Source organism: Dromiciops gliroides, chromosome 2 (assembly GCF_019393635.1).
Source record: "Dromiciops gliroides isolate mDroGli1 chromosome 2, mDroGli1.pri, whole genome shotgun sequence".
NCBI classification, from domain to species: Eukaryota; Metazoa; Chordata; class Mammalia; order Microbiotheria; family Microbiotheriidae; genus Dromiciops; species Dromiciops gliroides.
The window spans coordinates 439,015,189-439,041,182 of NC_057862.1; the positions used below are offsets into that span (position 1 = coordinate 439,015,189).

General features: G+C 45.2%; 1 protein-coding gene across 2 annotated transcripts in view; it reads left to right on the forward strand.

The window, feature by feature from the left end:
* The window catches only part of EEF1A2 (eukaryotic translation elongation factor 1 alpha 2), a 29,863-nt gene extending 7,236 nt beyond the window's left edge, over positions 1-22,627 (forward strand). For both annotated transcript variants that reach the window (XM_043987695.1, XM_043987697.1), the window contains exons 4-8: positions 2,958-3,254; positions 14,107-14,257; positions 15,128-15,384; positions 19,303-19,537; positions 22,237-22,627. In XM_043987695.1, coding sequence (XP_043843630.1) covers positions 2,958-3,254; positions 14,107-14,257; positions 15,128-15,384; positions 19,303-19,537; positions 22,237-22,364 — 1,068 coding nt within the window. In that variant the 3' untranslated portion in view covers positions 22,365-22,627. The remainder of the gene's footprint in view (positions 1-2,957; positions 3,255-14,106; positions 14,258-15,127; positions 15,385-19,302; positions 19,538-22,236) is intronic.
* The last annotated feature ends 3,367 nt before the right edge of the window (positions 22,628-25,994 follow it).

The window sequence follows — 25,994 nt, forward strand, 5'->3', positions numbered from 1 at the left end:
CCTCCTAACAACCCTGTGAGGTAGATTATTATTTCCATTTTACAGATGAGAAAACTGAGACAAAGGTTAATTGACTTGTCCAAGGTCATAGAGTGAGTCTGTGTCTGGATTTGGATCCAGGTCTTCCTGACTCTAGGTCCAACACTCTATCCACTGTATTACCTAGGTGGCCTTAAAAGTTAAGGAAATGAATCCATGAGAGCTTTGGGTATCACACTCTTCAGTTTTTGAGGGGTTATTCCTGCCATGAGTGAGCAGTCTTCTTCTCCTCTTCCTTCTTCTTCTGATATGGGGTCTCACATTGTTTGACAGTGAGAGCCTGTGCTTATCACTGCCACTAGCACCACCATCTTTTAAAGGAACACATAGTGCTAGTAGTGAGCAAATCTAGAGCACTTCAGATCCTATGATTCAGGGGTTTATAATCAAAGACAAGTTAACACTGACACACACAGAGAAGGATTAAAACACTGGTGAGGATGTTTCCACATACATTATCTCTCTGTGAGAGAGGCAGGGTAATGCTTAGCAGCTCTATCTAATAGATGAGGAAACTGAGATTCATAGAGGCAGCATGGTGCCATAAAGAAGATACTGTACTTGGGATCAGAGGACCTGGGTTTGAATCCTTGCTTGGCCACTTAATGTGTGTGTGGTGCTGGGCCTAGAGCCAGGAAGACCTGAGTTCAAGTTTGACCTCAGACATTTTCTGTGTGACCTTGGGCAAGTCACTTAACCCTGCTTGCCTCAGTTTCCTCATCTGTCAAATGACCTGGAGAAGGTACACTGAAGTGTCTTTGCAAAGAAAACCCCAAATGAGGTCATGAAGAGTTGGAAGTGACTGAAATGACTGAACAACAATATAATGGAGGTGAGTGGACTAGAGGGGTGCTGAAGCCCCTTCCAGGTCTAAATCAATGATCCTTTGACCCTTGCAACCACCCCAAAGAATGGCCTGAGTTAGCCACAAACCTAATTAGTGGATAAGCTAAGTCTAGGGCGTGGTTCTTCAGTACCTCAGGATACCACTGTCTGCATTATGTCACCCTACTTCCCAGTCCCAGATGGATGCTAATAAATTCATTTTGTTGGGGTAGAGGGTCAGGACATTTGGGAGTGAGAACTAGCTGTGGGACTTCTGTGTCTAGGTAGGGAGGATCTAAGGTGAGCTGTCCCTTCTTTTCTGACTATTCCAGATGAGCTTTTTGGAGGATGTGAGAATTTGGGAACTATTTGAAAGGAGGGGAGCTTCCTGCTCAGAAGGAAGCACAGAAATGGGAAAAGAGGTTGACTCTGAGGTATCATGCAGGCTTTCAATGTGGATCTTGGCTGAGCCAATAGTATTTTTTGGGGGGCCTTTGGACAGTTTCCCAACTCTGTCTGGCCAGTCCCCCTTTGCACTAACCGTCGATGAGCGTGGGAACTTTGGTTAGGCCCCAGGGACACCTACCCAGGGTTGAGTTACAAGGTGGCCAATGAGAGGCCTGCAGGCACTTCAGCACACATACACCACTGTGTTTCAGTCTAGAGCTGCTGTTGAGAAGTCATCTGCTCAGAGAAAGTGCTGATGTTCCAGGTCGTTTCGAGACAGTGGCAGAGCAGGTGCTGAATTGCTCTCAGGGAAGGCGGCTGCTGAGACCAATTGGAGAAAAATTTTTGTTTGCTGCCTCTCCTGTTTTTCAGTGAGGGGTCTTTGGAAATGGGTACTAGTCGATTAGGGAAGTCTGGTGGGTGCCTGGCCCAGCCATGGCCCCTTCAATGAGCAGCACAAGGGAGAAGGATCATGAATGGGAGGTCATGCCCATTTGTTGGTCTTTTAATAGCTCTAAATCTGTTGCCCACAGACTTCAGATGGCTCCCTCAGACTCCTTGCCCCTCCCTTCCCATGATCCTCTCCTGTCTCCAGGTGCAAAGTCTACAAACCTATCCCTATTCAACTCTCTCTCCACCTTGTCTTCTGCAGTAGTAAAAAACTTGAGGTAGTCTCTGGCTGAACATCTGGCTTCCCCATGAAGAAGTGAGAGCAGATGTGACAGGAAGGGCATTAGATTGGAGCTAGTGGGGCAGTGACCTTGAGCTTCCCTATAGTGACCTGACTATCAATTCTGGTCTCGGTCATCAGTAGGGCAGTGTAAATTAGCTTTCTCCTTTTCTGAATAGGGGATACACAAGAGAAGTATCCTTTGGTAGTCTTGATCTAAAGATAAGAAGAAAAAATGGGGTATTTTGGAGGGCAGGGTAGGAAGGAAGAGGATAATTGTGAGGAAGAAGGGTAGTATAAGGTACAATGGATACAGCACTGCTTCCAGAGAAGCCCCAAGTTCCAATCCAATCCAGTGGGGATTAAGTGACTTGGCTATTGAACTCATGCCTTTTTTTGTGTGAGGTGATTGGGGTTAAGTGACTTGCCTAGGGTCACACAGCTAGTAATTGTTAAGTGTCTGAGGCCGGATTTGAATTTAGGTCCTCCTGACTCCAGGGCCAGTGCTCTATCCACTGCGCTACGTAGCTGCTCCACTCATGTCTTTTTGACACCACATCTGGTGTTCTATCTACTTTGCCATCTCTCTGTGCCTCAGTTTACTTCTTTGTCAAATGAAAGGGTTGGATAAGATGGCCTCTGAGGTTTTTTCAGTTTTAAATCTGTTATCCTATGAATGAGAGTGAGATCAAATCAATTTATTTCTGCCTTCTACAGGTGGCTAAGTGGTGCAGTATATAGAACACTGGGTCTTGAGTCAGGAAGACTTGAGTTCTTATTTATCTGTATGACCTTGGGCAAGTTACTCACCTTCAGTTTCCTCAACAGTAAATGCCTATGATAATGATAGCATTGCCCTCCCAGGGTTGATGTGAAGATCAAATCCAATAATACTTGTAAAGTGCCTGGCACATCGTGGGAGCTTAATCAATGCTTGTTTTCTCCCTTTGTTTTCCTCCTTGCCTCTCTCTGCTAGGCTGATTGTGCGGTGCTGATTGTAGCTGCTGGTGTGGGAGAGTTTGAAGCCGGCATCTCCAAAAATGGGCAGACCCGAGAGCATGCCTTGCTGGCTTACACTCTGGGTGTGAAACAGCTCATTGTAGGCATCAACAAGATGGACTCCACAGAGCCCCCCTACAGTGAAAAGCGCTATGATGAAATCGTCAAGGAGGTCAGCGCCTACATCAAGAAGATTGGCTACAACCCTGCCACGGTCCCTTTTGTGCCCATCTCAGGCTGGCACGGTGACAACATGTTGGAACCATCCCCAAATGTAAGTGGCTTCCCCAGGAACCCTCCAGGTGGCTTAGGGGGCTTTTCTTGACTTGGATGGTTGGGCTTCTGAAGCCTGTGTGGGAAAGGAGAAATGTTTACAACCAGAGGTGACCCTGAAGCTGGGATAGGGCTCATACCCCACAGTGAGGAAGGACCATGCTGATTTCAGAGCAGATAGAGCGGTCCCTGACCAGGGCTTGGTCTGCTCTGTCTACCATGAGCTAGCTTGAGAGTATGTGAGACTTAGCCAGAGAAGCCTTGGTCCAGAGGCATGCAGATGAGAAGCCAGTCCATTAGGGAGCACATGGGCTAGAGGGGACAAGTCATGATATGGACCAGAGATCCTCAACCTCTTTGATCTATCCATGAGGTCTTAGTGGTACACAGTGGCTAAGAAGGGTAGAGAGAAGAGAGTAAGTCAGGGGTCCTGTGAATCTGGGGACAAGTCTCTCTGTCTACTGGCTGGATATCACCCTGAGGGAGTCATGGATAGAGACCCCAGAATGGGCTGTGTGATTTCTGTGATTTCATTGGTGTGGATGCTTCCTCCATCAACTCACATTGTGAATCCCCCATGCCATTCATGGGTGGACCTTCTGTGATTTTCTGTGGCCAAAAATATTCATCAGCTGCTGGCCTACCTTCTGGTATGAGTCTTTCTGAGCTTAGCTAGACTGGGCCTCAGATACATCACTGGGACTGTGCTTGAAGCTTTTCCAGCTAGACAGGACCCTCTAGAGCTTGTTAACTGAGGTCTTAAGATGGTAGGTAGATCTGGGAGAAAGCTTAGAGGCCAACCAGACCACCCTCTTTGTTTTACAGATATGGGAGCTGGGGCTCAGAGAAAGTAGGCAACTTGTACCAGGTCATACAGGTAGTAAAGCATGGGGGGGAGGGATTTCATTTGAATTGAGGTCCTCTGGCTCTGATGATCTCTTCACTCTTCATTCTCTCTCTTGGATTCTATCAACAAAGCCACTGAAAACCCAGGGTCACCTCCCCTTCACCTTCCCCACCCCAGTAACTGTAACAAGGAGAATCATGCCTTGTATTTATGCCGCATTAGCCATTTTTCAAAGCACTTTCATATCTCTTCTTTATTTAATCTTCAAAGCGGTCCTGTGAGGAAGCCGATTTTACAGATGAAGAAACTGGGACAAGTTAAATGAGCCGTCTAAGGCTAGATAGCATAGTTCTGGCTTGGAACTCAGGGCTTCCAGTTCCTTCCTGTTAATGCAGAGCTCTGTCCATTGTACCCTACTGCCTTGGACTACTTGGGCCACTTTTTCATCTTATGCTTCCCTTGCCCTCTGCTTGACTGGGTCTGGGCAGTAATGGTATAGGTTGCTTATTCCTTTCCCTCTGCCACTGACTGGTCTTTGTCTATTCAGCCTCTTGCATTACACCAGGGTGTGAGTACCTCCCCAGAGCAGCCCGTGCTTTGGTGCTTGGTATACAGGGACTCAGGGCTCTGCTGTTCAGTTTCTTCTAGGAGGTTGGATTAGATGGTTGCTTATCTGCCTCTGTGCTCCTTCCTCCCCAGGAAAGGGCCAACAGGGCAGGATCCCTCCCAGGACACATGCCCCATGTCCTGAGGTAGCAGCAGCAGCAGTAGCAGCTCCTCCCTCTGCTTTGCTCCAGGAAGGTGGCCTGCCAAAGGTCTCTGGTTGCTGGACTGGAAGATGATCCTGAACATTCCTTCCGAGAATAGCTCATGGGTGGAAACAATACCTGAGCCTGGGGACTGATTTGAATTTTGTTCTCCAGGAAGGCCCTGGCCAGGGGTCTGGGACTTTTATTCCTTTTCCTTTCCATTTCATAGGATTATATATAGATCTAGGGATGGAAGGGACATCTCATCCAAATGCATCATTTTACAGATGAAGAAACTGAGGCCCAGAGGGGTTTAGGTGACATGCCCAAAGCCATAAAGGCAGTAAGTGGCAGATCCAAGGTCTGACCTCAGCACCCCTGACTCTAAACCCACTGGCAGGTAGGAGGAGGGTTCCTTAAAGCAGGTTCATTACTCCTTTCCACCGGTGTAGGTACTGAAGATAATAAGATTACGAATTAGAAATGAGGGGTCATTCTCTATTGTGGGTGTCTAGGGAAGTTAAGTAATGCAGTAGATAGAGCGCTGGGCCTGAACTCAGGAAAACTCATCTTCCTGAGTTCAAATCCAGCTTCAGACTCTTTCTAGCTGTGTGACCCTGGGCAAGTCACTTTACCTTGTTTGCCTCAGTTTCCCCATTTGTAAAATGAGTTGGAGAAGGAAATGGCAAACCACCCCAGTATCTTTTCCAAGAAAACCCCAAATGGGATCACAAAGAGTTGAATGACAGAAACAATTAAACCATAACAAAATCTAGGGAAAGCAAGTGGACTTGCGATTCCATTAATATAGGGAATTCTAGGCTGAGGAAACTCCATCTGTTAATTCAGGTCGGGACTTTACAACTTATAGTTTTAGAACACTTCCTGCAAGATAAGTGACTTGCCAAAGGTCACATAACCAATGTGTATCAGAGTAAGAACTTGAAGCCAAGTCTTCCTGGATGTGAGGTTGTGTATCTACTATATCACACTGTCTTATCAGCACTAATATACAGACACATATGTATATTTAACAATACATACATGTACATATGCATACATACATGAGTATGGGCATGCATACACACATGCCCCTAATCTCAACAGGGCAGGATCCTTCTCTGTCCTCTCCTTTCTCCTTGTTGGAACCCAAATTCAGGTCATTACTAGCCATCTCTTCCTTTTGTCCTGTCTCCCTAAGACTAGGCTCCTTAGATAATGTTGGTGCTGAGCCTTGCTTCTCTCTTCCTTGTGCTGGGAGCCTTCTCTGGGCATCTGGGGGCGCTGCTCAGCTTGTCCTCTTTCAGAATCCAGGACAGGACAGTAGAAGAATCCAGCAAAGGGAGCCTGCTTTGTTGGAGTGGCTATAGCTCTTGCTGGTCACCAGGCTAAGGGTCTTACAATGAGAAGCAGCTTTGGAATCTGTCATTTCCTCGTGACTAGCAGCTGGGAAGGCCAGCCTTCAGTGTCTCTTGGTTAGACAATGAGAGAGGAAGCATGAAAGGCAGTTTTTAGGAAAGCAGGGAGGCATGTGGTTTTTCCAGCCTCTTGGATCTAGGACAAGTATAGGGCTATAGATGAGGGGCTGTAATTCCATTTCTGAATGTAAGAGGCCTTCACAGGGGTAGTGGAGGCCCATGAGAGCACAGTGTGGACTAGATAGTGGGGTGCTATTGAGGTCTGGTCCTTTGGCCAAACCCATCTTCTGGGATAGAATTGGGTATGCTTTGATTTAGAAATCCTGCCTGAATACCTGATGAATAATTTGATTGGATGCATTACATAATATGGTAGCATCTTTTTTTTTTTTTTAGTGAGGCAGTTGGGGTTAAGTGACTTGCCCAGGGTCACACAGCTAGTAAGTGTTAAGTGTCTGAGACCGGATTTGAACTCAGGTACTCCTGATTCCAGGGCTGGTGCAGCCCCCTAATGCCTTCATTTTAAAAACAAGGAAACTAAAGGTGAAGTAATAATTTGGGTCAAAAGGTTCCAGAATAGGGGGCAGGTAGGTGGTGCAGTGGATAAAACACTGGCCCTGGATTCAGAAAGACCTGGTCTAGTCTCAGACACTTGACACTTACTAGCTGTGTGACCTTGGGCAAGTCACTTAACCCTCATTGCCCCGCCCCCCCCCCAAAAAAAAGAAAAGGTACCAGAATAGTTTTCACGTGAAGGGCTTCTTGGAGACAAAATGATGGTTGGTGCTTAGCCTCCTGTGCCCCTCCTGCCTGATACCCAGTTTATTTATTTATTTTTTACCATACTCCCCATATTGAAGTTCTTTTGCCTGTGTCTTCTCTCAAGATGTAGACTAATGGGAGAGGCTCCCAGATATCATGTAGTGTGTTACAATAGAAAGAGAAATGACTTGAAAGTCAGGTAACCTGGGTTTAAACCCTGCCTTTATCATGCACAATTTGTATGACCTTGGGCAAATCACAACTTGCCTACCCCTCACTTTCCTCACCTGTAAAATGAGGGAGTTGGAATAGATGGCCCCTAAAGCATCTTCTAGCTGTAAACTTATGATTCCATGATGTGCACATTTTGTTCAGCTGGGGCCTTTGGGAGACAAGGCACCTGACTGTTGTCTGACTTCTAAGGATTTCAGGTCAGGAATCAAAGGAGTATTGATGTCAAGTCATTTCAGGTCAATGGGGGAGATATTCAAGGTAGTTCAGGGCTTTTTACTTGTTCTCCAAATCACATCACTTAGCCTCCAACCTGGGGCACGTAGAGGGACATTATTTAATTCATTAATTCACCCATTTGACCCAAGGAAGTCAAATTGCTCCTGGGTTCTCCCTCAGCCTCATGTTTTCACCCTGTTCTCTTGCTAGAACTCTTTGGGGGAGTTCTGGGCTTCTAAACCTCTAATTCAGTGGAGATGCATATTTGTTTCTTCTGCCCCTTCATTGCCAGACCTGATTCCTTTGGAAGGAGGCTTCCCTTTTAGCCTATCATCTTGTAGATGGGTAGATGGGGTCAATGGGTAGGAGGTGCTGCCACTACCTGTCACTTAAGTATACTTAATTTATCATTCTCCCTCCTCCAAGCTGGCCTTCACCAATGTCCTCTTCTCACTTGGAGGAGGCCTGAACTACATCTCTTCTCAGAGAAGCCTGATGGGACCTTTCATTTTAGCCATTCTGAGCCATCCCTCTGGCTTTTTACTGCAGTGCATCCTGGGGGTGGGGGAAAGTGTTTCTGAATAGATAGCTGGAGGGAGCTGAGAGGCCAAATCCAGATCACATCCTGCAAGTAAAATTGGCTCAGCAACTCCTGCCAATCAATAAGAATTCCAGAAGCACAGACTTCTGAGGCCATCTAATCAAATTTGTACCTGAGAAAGCACCCCTTTTATGCCACATTTGACAAGTAGCCATCTAGCCACAAATTGAAGACCTGAAAGGCAAAATCTATTCCTGAAGGAGCCTGTTCCACTTTTGGACAGTGCTGATATTTAAAAAGTTCTTCCTTCACACTAAACCCAAATTTGCTTCTGTGTGATCACCAGTAATTGATTCTGGTTCTCCTTCTCTGGCTGAACAGACCAAGTTTAATCCCCCCCTTTTTTGGGGGGGTGGGGCAATGGGGGTTAAGTGACTTGCCCAGGGTCACACAGCTAGTAAGCATCAAGTGTCTGAGGCTGGATTTGAACTCAGGTACTCCTGAATCCAGGGCCGGTGCTTTAGCCACTGTGCCACCTAGCTGCCCCTTAATCCCTTTTTCAATGACAGCCCTTCAGCCATTTTCAGACAGAAATCGTGTCTGTCTGGGTTTGCTGGAAAATGATCAGCTCACGTGGGAGTAGGAGAGGGTAGAGCTGGAGTCAGAAAAATCTGGAAGAGTCTTGAAATTTCCTCATGCTTTACACTAGAATCCTCAGGATGCTGTGGACCTAACAGTGAATTTAAGATTCTTCTTCTCCTTCTCCTTCTCTTTCTTCTCCTTCCCCTTCCCCTTCTTCTCCTTCCCCTCTTCCTCCTCCTCCTTCTCCTTTACCTCCTTTTCCTCCTCTTCTTTCCCCTCCTCCATCTTCTTCTCTTTCTCCTCCTCCCCTTCTACTTTTGTTGATATTTTTGGTTTTGCTGCAACCATATTTCCCAATGTATCTCTCTTCCCTTCCCCTCCCAGTGAGCCATTCCTCATATCAAAGAATTTTAAAAAGGAAAAAAAAAACTTCAGCAAAACTAAGCAACACATTGAAAGACTGGGATGTTATCTGTAGGGTTCCACCCCTGTAGTCCCCTACTTCTGTCAAGAAGAGAGAGATACCTTCTTATATCTCTTCTGGGATCTTATGGAATTGTGTAGGTCCTGTCCTAGCCTTAGCCTTTCCTTTTAGTGATTCTTCTCTCTGTCCTTCCATATGGCCTCCGCTGAGCATCTCTCTGCTCATGGGGCTGGAGGCCTTTTCCTGGAGGAGTCTTTACCGTCCCACTCAGAGCCTCAGAACAGTGCTCAGGCTGTCTGTCAGCAAAGGAGCAGCTCTTCCTCATCAAGGTTTCAATTTAGGTTTTGGGAAGCTTTCTTTCCCTCCCTTTGGGAACACACTTCTGATTTCCTAATGGAAGGCCGTGGGTCTCACTTTACAGAAAATCATTTTAGCTGGCTTTGTTGGAACTGGTCCATACTGTGAAACCAGGGATCCTTGTGAATCAGGTTCTGCTTGCTTGGGTATTACTTTGTATGTATCCATTAATCCTCATCCCGTGTCTGTGCTGCCTCTTCCTTCAGATAAGGGGCTCCCCAAGGGCCAGGGCCATATCCCCTCCTTCTCCTGTACCTGGCTGTCCTTGCTGTGTTCTGAGCTGTGACCCCCAGGCCATGGAGGGATGGACTCCCAGCTCCCACTACTGGCCTTCCATCCACCCAGGGGAAGGGAATCATTTCAGTGGGGGCCCTTCCTGCCCCAAGTGCCTATGATTAGCTGTTGAAGGAAGGGAGATGTGACTCTGAGTCATCCTGAGGGAGAGAAAGAGGACACCTCCTTCATGGTGCAGTTTGATTTATCTTGGGAAGAAGTGACGTTGGAGGCATTTTGGGAACATTTTCCTCATCCGACTCTCCACCCTTCCTCATCTGTGTTGCAATTCCATTCTCTAACACAGTTCTGATGGGGAGGGAAAGCAAATGAACCTGGAATTAAAGACAATCTGGATCCAAGGAACCCAGAGAGGTCATCTCATTTACATCTTCATGACCCCTTTATTTCCAACCCCCCTTCTCCCCACTAGATGAGGAATGATCCAGCTTTTGTGGTGATTACAGAGAGCTTTCTTTTCCTGCTTTTTGTGAGCCAGGCAGCCTCTCCATCCCTGTTCTGCCCCCTGCCCAACTGAGCCATCTGTCCTTAGGAGGGGGAGGCTTTCCATAGGAGAGGGAAGACATAGGGCAGTCAAGGTGAAGGGCATCTCAGGGATCTACTCCAGCTCATCCCTGGCTGAGATCCCAGGAGCAGCCCGAAGAACACTAGGATAGGGGAGGAGACATCTGAGCCATGGCTTGGGGGTGGGAGGAGGAGAGCCTGGCAGAAGTCCAGCTCACTGCAGTGAGAAGGGCATGTGAAGTGAATGTGAGGAGCTCCTGAGTACAGCTGCTGCCCAGGGCCCTGGAAACTGCTGGACTCATCAGGAGAGACAGGCAGAGGAATCACTGTGGTGTATATATATGTCTGTATGGGAGTATATGTATATGCATGTGTGTGTGTGTGTGTGTGTGTGTGTGTGTGTGTGTGGGAAGGATTTGTTCCCAAGATCACAAGAACATGCACCTGTACCTACATGGCTGCTTCTAGGTCAGGTCTTGCCTTTTCCATCAGAGCCTCACTTTTTCAAGGTTTTCAGAGACATTCAGAGAATGTATCTTGGGGCTAATGTTGAAAGGATGGATGAATGATAACCAGAATGAAGGAATGTTAGAGATAGGAGAGACAAAACTTAGAGATCATATGCTCCAGCCTCCTCAATTTGTGAAGGAAACAAAGGCCAGAGAAGTTAACTTGTCCATGTTACCCAGAAAATTTTATACACACACACATACATACATATATACATACACATAAACACACATATGTATATATAAATATATATATTTCTTCTCTCTTCTTCCTCTCTCCCTCCTTCCCTCTTTTACTCTTTCCCTCCTTCCCTTCCTCTCCCTCATTCCCTTTCTTCCTTTCTCTCCCTTCCTCTCTCACTTCCTGTCTCTCCTTCCCTTTCTCCTCCCTTCCTTTCTCTTTTTCTCTCTCCCTCCATTCTTCCCTCCCTTTCTTTCCCTTCATCTCTCACTCCTCCTCTCCCTCTCACCTCTTCTCTCTTTGTGTCTCTCTCCTTTTTTTCCTCCCTCCCTCTCTCTTTCTCTCCTCCCTACCCTCCTTCCTCCTTTTTAAAAATTTTAAAAAAAATTTTTTGGTGGGGCAGTGAGGGTTAAGTGACTTGCCCAGGGTCACACAGCTAGAAAGTGTCAAGGGTCTGAGGCTGGATTTGAACTCGGGTCCTCCTCCATCCAGGACCGGTGCTTTATCCACTGTGCCATCCAGCTGCCCCCCCTTCTTCCTTTTTTGTCTCTGCCCCTCTCCTCCTCTCTTCCCCCCTCTCTCTCTTCCTTCCTTCCTCTTTCTTCTTCCCTCTCTTCCTCCTTCCCTTTCTTCCTTTCTCTTTTCTTCTTTCTCCCTCCTTCCTTCTCCCTCTGTTCTTTCCTTTTATCTTGTCTTCTCTCTCTTTCTCTCCTCCTCACTCCCACCCCATTTCTCTTTTTCTTTGTCTCTCTGCTTCTCTTTCTGTTTCCTTTTTCTCATCAAATCTCATCTATCTCTAAACTGTGATGTGACTCCCAAGGTAAGATACTGGAATTAGCCCTGATGGGACTTGCAGGTGATGTTTATTTTCCTTTTCTTGTGCAAAGAGCACTGTACCAAAGGGATTTTTTAAAAGAGAAATTTCAAGAGAATGGAAATATAATAATATCAATAATATTAATATTACACAGTAATGTGTTATATTAGTAGAGTATTAAAATACGTTAGCAGATGTAACATAACCATACTATAATAATAAAAATAATAATATCTGCCATTTATATAGCACCTGCTATATACCAGGCACTGTAGTAAGGGATTTACAAATATTATCTCATTTGATCTCTACAACAACTCTGCAAGATAGTTGCTACTATTATCCTTACTTTGCAGGTAAGGAAACTGAAGCAAACAAGAGACTTGTCCAATGTCACACAGTCAGTATCTGAGGGACAGTTAAGGAAGGGGAGGACACATTGAGGATTCGGTCATTTTTAGATCAGCTCTTTAGGTGATGACTTGTCCTTTCTTTCCTGGCCCTAGTTTAAAGGGTTTGTATTCGTCAGTTGGGCCTAGTAGGAACCTGGGATGAGCGGGGAGGGGTCGGGGCTCAGTGTGGCTCTGGGCATGGATGATTCTGTACCTGGCTCCCAGGTTGTATTGTGAACCTGCACAGTGAGTTTCTTGGAATGGGGCTGAATCTGCAGATAGTCATGTAGCAAAGGATGTGAGAGTAACATAATAGATGTTAGGAGAGAAGGGGAAAGAAGGGAGAGAAAGAAACAAGGAAGGTGAAAGAGAGGGATAGGAAGAAAAGAGAAGATTAGTAGATAATAGGCCTAGAGGGATGGGGAAGAGGGAAGAGAGAATGATGAACAGAGAAAGGAGAGAGGGAAAGGAAGGAAGGAAGGATGAGAGAGAAGAGAGGGCAATTAGACCAGAAGAAGGACGGGAGAAGGGGACAGGGTGGTTAAGGCTGCCACAATAAATCATATTTAAATGATGCAAAATTTTTGAGCATTCCATGTCTTCAAGAAATGGAAATGAAGCAGATTAAAACAAGTATTTCAGCAATTAGCCCTCTGCCTTTGGGCCCGGCCTAAGAGGAAAGAAAAGAGATGAAGGAGAAAAAGGTGGAAAAGCAGGAAGTCGAGGGTCCGATGATCACTGGTGTTTGCTGGCTTCTGAGTGTGGAGGGCCTAGGATGTTCAGGCTGAATTTCTCACTCTAGTCACTTTCTTGGTCTAGACTTCTCATTTCTTTTGCCTCACGTACTCTTCTTTCTGTGAGCACATTATACATATGGAAAGAGTGCTGGATGTGGTCAGATGGTCAGGGTTCAAATGCCAACCAAGTATGGGAAGCAATGGATGAATGAGTGTGTGACCATGGAGAAGTTACTTCACATCTCTGGGGCCTCAGTTTCTTCATCTGAAAAATATGGTGATATGGACTCATTCACTTCTTCTTTTTTGTTTGTTTTGTGGGGCAATGAGGGTTAAGTGACTTGCCCACGGTCACACAGCTACTAAGTGTCAAGTGTCTGAAGCCAGATTTGAATTCAGGTCCCCTTGAGTCCAGGGTTGGTGCTTTATCTACTGCGCCACCTAGCTGCCCCTGATTCATTCACTTCTAAGGTCCCTTTCAACTCTAAGCTATGATGAGCCTATGATTTTTGCTTCTATTCTGTCTCGGCTGTATTTGAGTTCTAACTTTTCTGTTTTCTAGTAATGAAGTAGTCTTGGGCAAATTACTTCACCTTTAGTTTCCTTGTTTTTAAAATGAAGGCATTAGGGGGCAGCTAGGTGGCGCAGTGGATACAGCATCAGCCCTGGAGTCAGGAGTACCTGAGTTCAAATCCGGCCTCAGACACTTAACACTTACTAGCTGTGTGACCCTGGGCAAGTCACTTAACCCCAATTGCCTCACTAAAAAAAAAAAAAATGAAGGCATTGGACTAGCTGGTCTCTAAGTTCCTTCAGGATCTAAAGCTTATAAAATGTGTATCTATATGTCTCCTTTAGTGGGAGGCCAGAGCTAGAATGTCTCTTGAGATTAGAGAACTCTCTATTTTTGAGGAGTAAGAAGAGCTGTCTGGTGAAGGAACCATTAGGAGCTCTCCATGACATCCTTGACTCAAGAGTAGACTTTCCCAGGGCAGCTAGATGGCACAGTGGATAGAGCACCAGCCCTGGAGTCAGGAGGACCTGAGTTCAAATCCGGCCTCAGACACTTAACACTTACTGGCTTTGTGACCCTGGGCAAGTCACTTAACCCCAATTGCCTCACCAAAAAAAAAAAAAAAAAAGAGTAGACTTTCCCAAGGATCCCTAGTGAACATATTCTGGCTGATTGGTCCACCCTGTACTTAGCAATTACTAGCTCAGCTTTTTTCTTGTTTTAGCTCAATTGGGCTCTTGCCCTGGCTCTCACTGCTGTCTTTTCTGTTTTCCAGATGCCTTGGTTTAAGGGTTGGAAGGTAGAGCGGAAGGAAGGAAATGCCAGTGGTGTATCCCTGCTGGAAGCCTTGGATACCATCCTGCCCCCCACCCGTCCAACAGACAAACCCTTGCGCCTCCCACTTCAGGATGTCTACAAGATTGGAGGTGAGAATTCCAATCTCTTCTTTGCTGTTCTTTGTCTCTGCTTAAACCTCATAGAGTACATTGTAAACTACATGAGACAGGGAATGGGTTTGTTCAACATGCTCTCCCCCTCAGTGTACCTACCATAGGAGTCTTATACACAATAGGCACTCATTAAAATCATTGACTAATGAATGGATGACATAGACCTAAGGAAAGCCTAGAAAGGGCTAGAAGTGTATGGATGAAAGAGCTCTGGACTTGGAGTTCTAGTCTTATCTTGGCCACAATGAATGTATGAATCTCAGTCTGTCTGTTTCCATCTGCCTGGTTATTTATTTTTCTCTTTCTTGCTCAGTTTCTGCTTTCTTTTGCTACTTCTTTTTATATTGTAGCCATTTCAGTTCATTATCACCACCAGCAGCATCATATAATGTATGGGGTATTGGACTTGGAATTAGGAAGATCTGAGTTTAAATACTGCCTCAGACACTTCTTAGATGTATGATCCTGGGCAAATCACTTAATTTTTCTGTGCTTCAGTTTCCTCATCTGAAAAATGAGAGGGTTGGACTTGACCTTTAAGGTCCCTTCCTACTCTAAATCTATGATCCTATGATTCAGAAGCCCTGTGAGGAAAGGAGCAAAAAAATGAAACTCAAATGAATTCTTTGGCAATTTTGATAAGAAGTTTGGCAGAGGAGGTGGGAGCTTTTGGTTGAAATGAATCTTTGGATTATTGATGGAATTCAATTATCCATGCCCCCACTTTTGTCTTTGACCCTGGGATCTCCCTTCATAATCATCAGGATTTTCAGGAGCCTCTCTTTTTCTAGATTATTTGTGTCTCTTTGATTTTCCCCACCTTCACCGTTTACTGTCTCCTTTCAGGTATTGGAACAGTGCCTGTGGGCCGAGTGGAGACAGGGATCCTTCGGCCAGGAATGGTGGTGACCTTTGCTCCTGTAAACATCACTACTGAGGTGAAGTCAGTGGAGATGCACCATGAGGCCCTGAGTGAGGCCCTTCCTGGAGACAATGTAGGATTCAACGTGAAGAATGTGTCTGTCAAGGACATCCGCCGTGGCAATGTCTGTGGTGACAGCAAGTCAGACCCTCCCCAGGAGGCTGCTCAATTCACCTCCCAGGTAAGTACAGCATCCTGCTCTGCCTTATGGTAAGAGGAGAATAAGGGTTAGGTGGGAGAAGAAAGGAGGGTGATAGAACATGTTGATGAGAGATGAAGAGGGCAATTGGTGGGAGGAATGGAATGTAGAGGACTTGACTTAGGCCCTGTGGAAATGCAGGATGGTGGCCTCTCACCAATGACAAATTGATTTCCTGTTCCCCTTTCCTCATTGAGAGAATTTGTGACATACCTTGGCCTTAGTGATTTCCCACTGAAGTCTAACTTACTGGTTTGGTTGATGTTTCATTAATGAAGTGACCCAGCTTGGGAGTAAGGGTGGGATACTGGAGAGTGGGGTGTAGACTGATGACTCAAGAAGGAGAGGTAAACTAGTCTTCTGGTAGAACTATGGACCAGGAAGCTGGAGACCTGGAACCCTTTCCCCTTTATGACTGTTGCCTCTGTTTTACTGCATGAGCTTCTTAAAGTCATGTTTCAGATCTAGAGGAAGAAGGGCTGCCAGAAGTCATCCAGGTCTTTTCATTTTTACTAGAGGCATGAACTTGTAATAGCATTTTTTTTGGGAGAAGGGTATTCTCCAACCAGTCAAGGTAATGAATGATATTACAGCTCTTCTGGGTGCACCCATGGGCCATTCTCCTACACAAATTATCTGAGTGACTGGGCAAATAATTCTCTCTCCCTTGCCTTGCTTTTATCTATCTCTCTGCGTCTCTTTCATTTTTTTCATCTGTTTCTGTAAAATGAGGAAGTTGGACCAGATAACCTCTAAAGATCCTTTCTGGGCCCCAGTTTTCTCATTTCTGTTTTTGTTTGTTTGTTTTTTGGTGAGGCAATTGAGGTTAAGCGCCTTGCCCAGGGTCACACAGCTAGTAAGTGTTAAGTGTCTTTGAACTCAGGTCCTCCCGAATCCAGGGCCGGTGCTCTATCCACTGAACCACCTAGCTGCCCCAGGTTTCTCATTTCTAAAATGAGGATATTGGATTCGATGATTTCTGAGGTCCCTAGTAGTTTTAACATTCTCTGATTCTCAAGTTAATTTAACTCAACAAATATTTATTAAGCAACTACTATGTACAATGCGTAGTACCTGATGCTGGAGATACACAAATATAAAATAACACAGTCCTTACCCTCTGGGAACTTACATTCTCTTAGGGGATATATGGTGTATATCCAGATAAGTAGGGTGTGGTCCCATGAAGAAAGCTCTTCTCAGTGCTCCTGGTAAAATTCAAAGCAGGAGAACACTTTTAGTTAGAGAGATCAAGGAAGTGTAAAGAATTAATGGCTTCACAGAGGAAGTGCCTCTTGAGCTGAGCCTTGGCAGAAGGCAAGGATTCTGAAAGGTAAAAATGAGGAGGGAATGCACTCCAGGCACTAGGGATCACACAACTTAATTCACAGAGGCAGGAGATGGCATATGGAAATCAGATAGAGACAGTCGTCCAGCTTGACTGTTGCCCAGAGTATATAAAGGAGTGTAATGTGAACAAGTCTGGGAAGGTAGGTTGGCATCAGTTTATGGAGAGCTTTAAATACCAGACCGAGGAATTTATATTTTATATTGCTGAGGCAATAGGGAGCCACTAATTGTAGATGATAGATAGATAGATAGATAGATGGATTCATAGATGGGTGGATAGATAGACAATAGAACGTTTAAGCCTTTACTATATGTGAGACACTGTGATATATGCTGGGGATACAAATATAAAGAAGCAAGATAGTCTTTGCCTTCAAGGAGCTTACATTCTAACTGGGGAAGAGAACACAATGAAGAGCTGAGGAGCTGTAAAGGGGAGGGGGTAGGGAAGTGTGGTGAAGGCTCATAATAAGCAAGAAAAGGTAGAAACTGGCCTATCAATCCTGGGGTTCCTCTAGGGTGAGGGTTCCATTCTCAGATGGGAAGGGAGTAGAGATGATGGACCAAGCAGAAGGCAAACAGAATGAATGGCTGAAAGGGAAGAGGGGCAGGGGATAAGCACTACTATCATGCCTACTGTGTGTCAGGCATTGTGCTAAGCACTTTTTACAAAAATTGTCTTGTTTGATCCTTACAACAACTTTCTGAGGCAGTTGCTATTATTATCCTCATTTTACAGTTGGGGAAATTGAGGCAAACAGAGGTTTTTATGACTAGTCTAGGGTCCCAGAGATGAGTGGAAGATGAGATGTCTTGCAAGTGAGACAGAGACCTGGAATTGTGCAAGGTAAGGCCAAAGCTGGCCTATGGAGGTTCTTGAATAAGTTGTTTCTTTAGGTAAAGTTTTAGCGCTGACCCAGAGGAGACCTCAGGAACATCTTGGGGTCACAGAAGAGGAACATTCAGTCAGCACTCTATACCCCCTTCAAAATAACCAATACCAAGGCTATGTATTTGTGGTGCCAAGGCCTGTTTTCCTTTGTAGAAGCAGATACACGACAATCACTAGGCTACATACAATTGTAAATTGTCTCTTTAAATTTCCCGAGGGGAATTTGAATGATCACAATAACTTAATGTGCCACTCATTGTGTCTAACTTAGAGACAGGCAGGGCTTCCATGTTCCTGTAGACTATCCCTGTGGCTCATAGTGGGACTCACTCATGAGTGGCTTGGCCAATCATTCTTGGATGCAGGCCCCTGACCCTTGCTCTTCTCCTCTTCCCTCTTGCTTAGTTAGTCAGAGGCCTCTTTCTCCAAACATTCAAGTCATCTGGGGCCTCATGCGGTCTGGCAATGGAGGGAGACAGCTGCTGCTGGCTCTACCTGGGGAGGGGACTAGATGTAGTTGGTTTAAGAAATGAAAGGTCAAAGCACCCTGAGTTTGCCCACCTGGTTGTCTTGTCAGTGGTGGAGTCCTTGTTGTGAATGAGATCAAGTGATGGTGTGGTCCCTTCCTCAAGCCTAACAGGAGTGTGTGTGAAGTAGGGTTGTGATCAGTACAGAAACTGGTGATGTTGTGAGGAAATGTATGTCCTCTTAGAGATGAATACAGCCAAGTTCTTCCAGAAGGCAATTGAGAAGCATGCTTGGGGGCTGGGACTTTGCTATCATACACAAGACTCTTTGAGGGCAGGTCTAGGTCTCCCTCATGAGATTTAGGGCTTCCTGAGGATTGGATTATGTTTCCCCTTAGACCAGGGATTCTCTGATATTGGTGCTATGTTATCAACATTTCAATTAATCAATCTACAAACATTTGTTAAGTACCTCTGATATGCTAGGTACTTGGGATACAAGTGAAACAATTTCTAATTAATGGAGACATATCACTACAAATCACATCACATTTGGGGCAGCACAGTAGATAGAGTGCTGGACCTGGAGTCAGGAAGACAAGGTCAAATTCAGTTTCAGATGTTTACTAGCTCTGTGACCCTGGTCAAATCTATTAATCTTTGTCTGCTTCAGTTTTCCTACTTTAAAAATGTGGATAGTGGGGGCAGCTAGGTGGCGCAGTGGATAAAGCACCAGCCCTGGATTTAGGAGTACCTGAGTTCAAATCTGGCCTCAGACACTTGACACATACTAGTTGTGTGACCCTGGGCAAGTCACTTAACCCCCATTGCCCCGCAAAAAAAAAAAATGTGAATAGCACCTATATCCCAGGGATATTGCAAGGATCAAATGAGATAATGTGTATAGAGCAATTTGCAAGCTTTAAAGCACTATATACAATTATTCTAATGGAGGAGACGACAAGTACATAAGTACATACAGAAAAAATTTAAAGACAACAAATACGAAACAGTTAAATCCAAGGTAACTTGAGAAAAAGGGGCACTAGCAACTGGGGGGCGCAGGAAACACTTCCTGTAGAATGTGGTACTTGATGTATGTGCCTGTTGAAGGAAGAGAGGGCCCCTATGAGGTAGACTTGGGGGATACTTGGTCAGAGGCTGACCTCAACCACCTCTTGTGTTCCCTAGGTTATCATCCTGAACCACCCAGGGCAGATCAGTGCTGGTTACTCGCCTGTCATTGACTGCCACACTGCCCACATTGCCTGCAAGTTTGCTGAGCTGAAAGAGAAGATTGATCGTCGCTCCGGCAAGAAGCTGGAAGATAATCCCAAATCCCTGAAATCTGGAGATGCTGCTATTGTGGAAATGATCCCTGGGAAACCCATGTGTGTGGAGAGTTTCTCCCAGTATCCTCCCCTTGGTGAGAGACTGCTTGGCTTCTCTCTTCCATCCAGCAAACATCATACAGACATCTTACCAGGAGTGACAGAAACAGGGAGACTGCTTTTATAAACCACCAGTGAGAGAACAGTGTTATAGATAATTGTAAACAACAGATCAATCCAAACAACAGATTCCCCCAAAGTCAATTATAGTGGTTCAGGAGCAAGCTGCAAGCTTTTCTTGTGGTATATTGGTTTTTTCTAACTAGGTTGGGCTCAAAGTGCTGTTAGGTTCAGTAGCTCTTCTCTTAGAGCACATCAAATGGAATGTAGGGGCCTGAAAGGACCTGGGGCATACTAGATGCTTAGGGAAATTGACCAAAAAGTAAAAATTTGCTGTGGCTAGGCCACAAAGTCACCAATTCATACACTGAGAAATGCCTATAATTGGTGAGAGCCTTCCTTTGCCCATAGTCGACCCAGACCATTTAAATGGTAATCAGGACAAAGGATGTCTCTGTGTGATGGGGGTCAGTACTCCAAGGAGTTTCAAATTGTGTACACCGAGTTCTCTGATCTACCAGTTGAAAGCATTTTAGAATACCCTTGGGCTTGAGAATGGAGGGCCTATCCCTTGGGGGTGAATGGAGTTCTTTTAGAAATCACATTCCTTCCTGAATTCATGGCCTCTTGGCTGGACCCAAGAGTCTAACAATGACTTTGGGAAGGGAGGAAGATCAGTGGCCAAAGTGAGCAGAAATGAGGCTAGTTTCCACACAGAAAAGGTGGTTCTTTAGCCCAATTTGTCCTTCTCTTGACCCCTGGTTCCTAGCTCTCTAGCCATTTTAAAACTACTAACAGAGTCAGACCTATCCCTGCTGCAGACCTATAGATGATTGGGGGTTGAAAAGGAGTCATGTCCAACTCAAGGGTAGGCCTCCCTGAAAAGGCAACAAGACATATTCTTTAGGGAAATAAACCTGGGGTGGAACCTGAAGGAGATTCTGGCCTGGAGGCCCATGATATTCATTGAACAGAGAGGCAGCTTGGCTTAGTGGATAGAGGGCTGCTTTTAGAGGTAGGAAAACTCAGGGTTGAGCCTTGCCTTTGTCACATGCTGTGGCCATATGCAAATCACTTAACCTCTCTGCTCCAGGGAGCTCTGGGAGACTATAAATTAACAGATGAGTTGTCAATCTGTGTTAGTGAGTTTCCACAAGAGGTATCCTGTACACTGTTGAAATAACAGGTGGGAAAAAAAAAAACCTTTTTTGAGGAAAACAAATATTTATGAAGCACCAACTATGTACAAGGTACTGGGTTCAGTGCTGGGTGTCCAATGTCCTTTCCTAAAACGAAAAAGATGAAACAAAATAATCTTTTACTTCAAGAAGCTTATATTCTACCAGGGGAATACAATGTGTATGGTAGAGCATACTGAGCTTATATTGGTCTGATCAGCCACAGTTAGACACACTATACTTGACTCCAATAGTGATGTCATTTTGGTCCTCTTGGAGAATGGAAGACATCAACCAGAAGTTATTAAAACCACAACATGTATATGGGGAAAAATAAGGGAGCAATAGGGCTAGATAGAGATCAGCCAAATCTCTCTATCAAACTTGAGATGGGAGAGCATCTTGACAACAAGGGGATCAGGAAAAGATGACAGAGGAGATAGCATCTGAGCTGAGCCCTGAAGGTCTAAAGGGAGGCAGCATGGTACAGTGGAAGGGGCACTGATCCTAGAGTCAAGAGGACCTGGGTTCAAATTCCATCTTTGATGTTTATAACCTGGATGACTTTAGGCAGGTCTCTTATCCTTCTTGGGCCTCAGTTTTCTCATCTGTAAAATGAAGGGTTGGGCTAGCTGACTTTAGCTCTAAATCTATAATCTAAATAAACTTTAAGGCTCCTTTCAGCTCTAGATCAATGATCCTATGATAAGATTCTGAGAGGTGGAGGTGAGGGAAGAGTACATTCTAGACAAGGGGGTGACTAGTGCAACCTTATGGAGGTAGGACATGGCATGTCAAGCTTGAGAAACAGCTAATGGACCTGCTTGGCTGGAATGTTCAGTGCTTAAAATATACTAATTTGAAATCAGCCAGGAAACTTAGAGATTGTGAAAGGCCTTCAGTGCCCATCTGAGGACTCTATAAAGGAAACAGGAATCCACTAATTTTTTTTAAAACAAAGAAGTGGCATAATCAGATCTGTGCCTTAAGAAGTTTTTTTTTAAGCAGCTACATGGATTGGAAAGTGCAGAGACTGGAAACAGGGAGGCCACTTAGGAGAATGTTACGTAAAGAGATAGGAACTGGACCTGTGATTTTATTGATATAGGGGAATTTCCAGATGAGGAAATTGCCTCTCCCAGTGCAGGTCAATGCCTTGCAACTTAGTCTTAGAGAATCACCTAGAGCATGGAGAAAATAGATGACTTGCCCAAGGTCACACAGCCAGCAAGTGGTAGAATTGAGACTTGAACCCAGGTCTTCCTGCTTTCAAGATCAGTTCTCTATTTCCACACTGCCCCTCAGGAGGCAATTACCATCTATAAAATCGGCTCTGTAACAGTTAGGGCAAGAAGTAGGAGATGAAAGCAGGAGATTGGCCTCTTATGGATCGGCCTGTGGCTGCTCTGTGGAAGTAGGTGAGTGTGAGGCCTGTTCTGCACTCTTTTTCTCTCTCTCTCTCTCTCTCACTCTCCTCCTCTCCCCCTGCTGCTTAGGTCGCTTTGCTGTGCGGGATATGAGGCAGACTGTGGCTGTAGGTGTCATCAAGAATGTTGAGAAGAAGAGCGGAGGGGCAGGCAAGGTGACCAAGTCTGCACAGAAAGCCCAGAAAGCTGGGAAATGAATCGTGGGCTCCCTGTGCATGGTGCAGAAGCCCTCCCCAGCTCCCAGACGCTGCCACCTTCTCCCCCCTGAGGCGCATGTGTGCACATCCGCTTGTAAGAGTTTATATGTCAACGACTGGATGCTCATTATCAAGGTCCAGTGGAAATTCTTTAAAAGGAAAAGCACATCCCAGCGTTCGCAAAGCTTTACTGTCCCAGCGTTTGTGAAGCTTAATGTTCATTTTACCAATAAATTGGTCTGACATCCACAAAAGGTGGCAGGCATGAGTGTGTGTATGTGTGTATAGATGCATTCGTGTTTGTCTGTGGTGGTCTGGGAGTAAGGGTGGAGATAACCCCACTGACTCAGTGCTGGGCTACAGGCATTGGGAAGGGGGTGAGGATGACTCTCTTTCCAGTTAGTACAACCTATCGATAGAGGCCAAGTCTTGGCATTTTTCTTTCTCCCAGGTTCTTCCCTGGTACCTTCTAGGGATGGAGAATTCTACCCTAGTTGTGAGGTTAAATTACAAAATAGAACTCATTTGTAGTTCTATTGCAAAACTGAAAAGCTGAGAGTGGCATAGTGGATAGCGGGATGGTCTGGGAGTCAACAAGACCAGGGTTCATATCCTGCCCCTGGCACATACCAGCTGTATAACTTTACCTCTCAGTGCCTAAGCAGCTCTCTAGGAGGTACAGAAGTTACTGATCTGTGCCAATGGAGGAATTTTCCATACTGGGAGATCCATACATCTACAAAACCATAAGTTCATACCAATACCCATCCCCCTCCCCATACCTCTAGAGAAGTCAATACTTCCTTGGTGTGAAAGCAAGTCCAATAAGATAGTTTATATTCCTGAAGTCACCCCTACTAGGAGTGTGGAGTCAGCTCACAACTTCATTGTTCACACCCAAGGTGGAACTCCAAGGGTGGGAACAAGGACTAATAATAACATCACACATTTACCCAAACCTTTTTACTTTTCCAAAGCATTTTCTCATCCATTTTCTCAGCAGTTCCTTATAGCATCTCATTGAAGTAGGCTCAGTAGGGTTTTTTTGTCCCTATTTTGAAGATGAGGAAATCAGAATCAAGACAAGTAAACTGTGTAACATCATGTAGCCAGGCAGGGGCAGATCTAGGTTTGGATTCAAGAGTCCCATCTTCTAGCCTAGTTACCCTATAAACAGCCCTGTGTCAACTCTTCCTTTTACATGGTCAGAATTTCAGAGATGTGCTGGGCAGTCATGTCTATTATGTTCACAGAAATCTAGTTCCCCAGATGTCTTACCTGGATGTGATCTACCTTCCAAAAGTTGTAAAGATTTTTATCTTGAAGGAATGGGAAGTTCTTGTTGCCAATATCTGGACATCTAGAGTTTTTCTTGGGCCTACAGACAGAGAATACACATGTTCCATTCTCAGGGCTGAGGCTAAGAGATTAATTATCCCAGGAGGAACATCTGAGTTTCAATAGGGCACCAAAAATCATTGGGCTAATAGGAAACTCCACCATTCAGAGAGGAACTGGATCATAGCAATGATATACCTGGAGTATGTGGGGATGGGTCAGAAGCCTAGAGCTAGCTATTCTACCTCTAGCTTTCCATTCAACTTGTTCCTCTTCACATTATAGGTCCCATGTCTACCAACATCTAGGTATGTGGTTTTTAGTAATGAGGATGTCTCTGACCTTCTGGGTTATCTTCAACATCAGGGAAAGGGGGCTGTCATGTTGACTTCCAAACCATTATTCCTGTTGGATTCAGAATCCAGGATTGGAGGGACTCTGGAGATGACCTTGGCCTCTCCTCAAGGAAGTCTCTGCATTTATGACAATGGATCTCATTTGACAATATGGCCCCTTTCTTTAAGCTGTATGCCCCAATTGCATATAGGTGTTTATGTTCACTGCAAAAACTCAGGATCAAGAGCCTTAATGGGACCTGTTGGGGTCAGTATTCTCTGTGGTCCTGTGGTCCAGTCCAAGGACTGTGGTCCTGACTAGCTGAATCCTTTCAGGGCTGGGAAAATGATCAGCTCATATTAATGGAACTTGTCCAAAGCAGCTGGTTGACTCAGAAATGTACTTAATTATCTTGGAGCAGGATTCAGCTTAAAGAGGATAGGTGAGCTGGAAGAGAGCAGGGCAGGACCAGGGAGTTCCACAGCTCAGTGGCTATGGAATAAGTGAGGGAAGAAGGGTTGGGGGTGGGTCAGAGTTGGAGGAGGAAATGTGCTGGGGCAAAGGGAGTTTTCACAGGGGAGCTGGGTGTAGAATCAGCTAACCATGAAACAGCCCTATTCTTTTAGTCCAAATAGTCACCTGTTGAACTCCCACCTTCCACTGCCACCTTTCCCACTGCGGTTTCTTCTCTGGAAGCTATTTCTAGGATCAGCTTTTTCTAACTTCTCTTGTAGAGTATAGCTATGGAGAAAGTGCTAAATTAAGAATAAGCACACTTGGGATTTTTTATTTGTTTCTAGTTTAGTCCCACTGAAAGGATTCAGCTAAAGTGACTGGTCATCCTTTTAATTTTTCCATCTTTGAAATGGGTGACCTGGTGATGTTGTAGCAAGGTGGTAGCAAAATGAGACTTAAAGGAGCTGATTGAGATTTCCCATAAATATACCAGGAAAGCTCTAAAAATGCCCCAGAAGGAACAAAAATAAAGAAAACCGACAAGAAATGTCTCTAAGCTCCTCTGTGCAGTTCAGAACTATACCAGAAAGTTTCTAGAAACCTGTAGAAGCTGAGTGAAGACACACCAGGGTAGGTGGAAGACACAGCTCACAAGCAGACATGAGCCATAGTAGGAGACAGAGGTAGACCGGCTCCCAAGCACTGTAAGGCCCAGATAGTCCACACCCAAGCCACAATAGAAAACAGGGGCAGTCCTGTGCTGGGTAGCCTAGCAGTCAGTCAGCCTGCGTCTCAGCCACAGCAGGAGTCAGGAAAAGATAAGCATGCAGGCAGCCCACACCTGAGCTATAGAAAGAGAAAGATCCAGGGCAGCATCTGGGAAGCAAGGCACCTGAGGTCTTGCAGAAAGCCCATTGACAGCACAATGAACAAATTTTGGTTGGGGTCTGTCAGGATCACATCAAGGGATGGAGTCAATTCTGGGTCTAAGATTGTACAAAATGGACATAGAGAAAAGACTGAGCACAAAATCTAGGTTGAGCCACCAGGAGACTAAGCTAAACCAGGAAATCCTGCAGAGGGTGGAGTCTATTTTCAGTCACCACATCCATGACTAATCATGGTTTTCCCAAACCGTTTAAGAATATAAGAGGGAGGGGGGCGGCTAGGTGGCGCACTGGATAAAGCACCGGCTCTGGATTCAGGAGTACCTGAGTTCAAATCTGACCTCAGACACTTGACACTTACTAGCTGTGTGACCCTGGGCAAGTCACTTAACCCCCATTGCCCCACCAAAAAAAAAAAAAAAAAGGAAGAATATAAGAGGGAGCAGAATCTTTCCAAACCACATAGTCCCAATGCAGAAACTGAGGCTTGAGATATAAGCAAACAGAAGAAAACACAAGTAAGAAATATTATGAACTGAGAGAAACTCAAGAGTCAAACACAGAAGGGAGTAATTCCATAACAAGTCCAAATAGACCCTCAGGAGAAAGAATG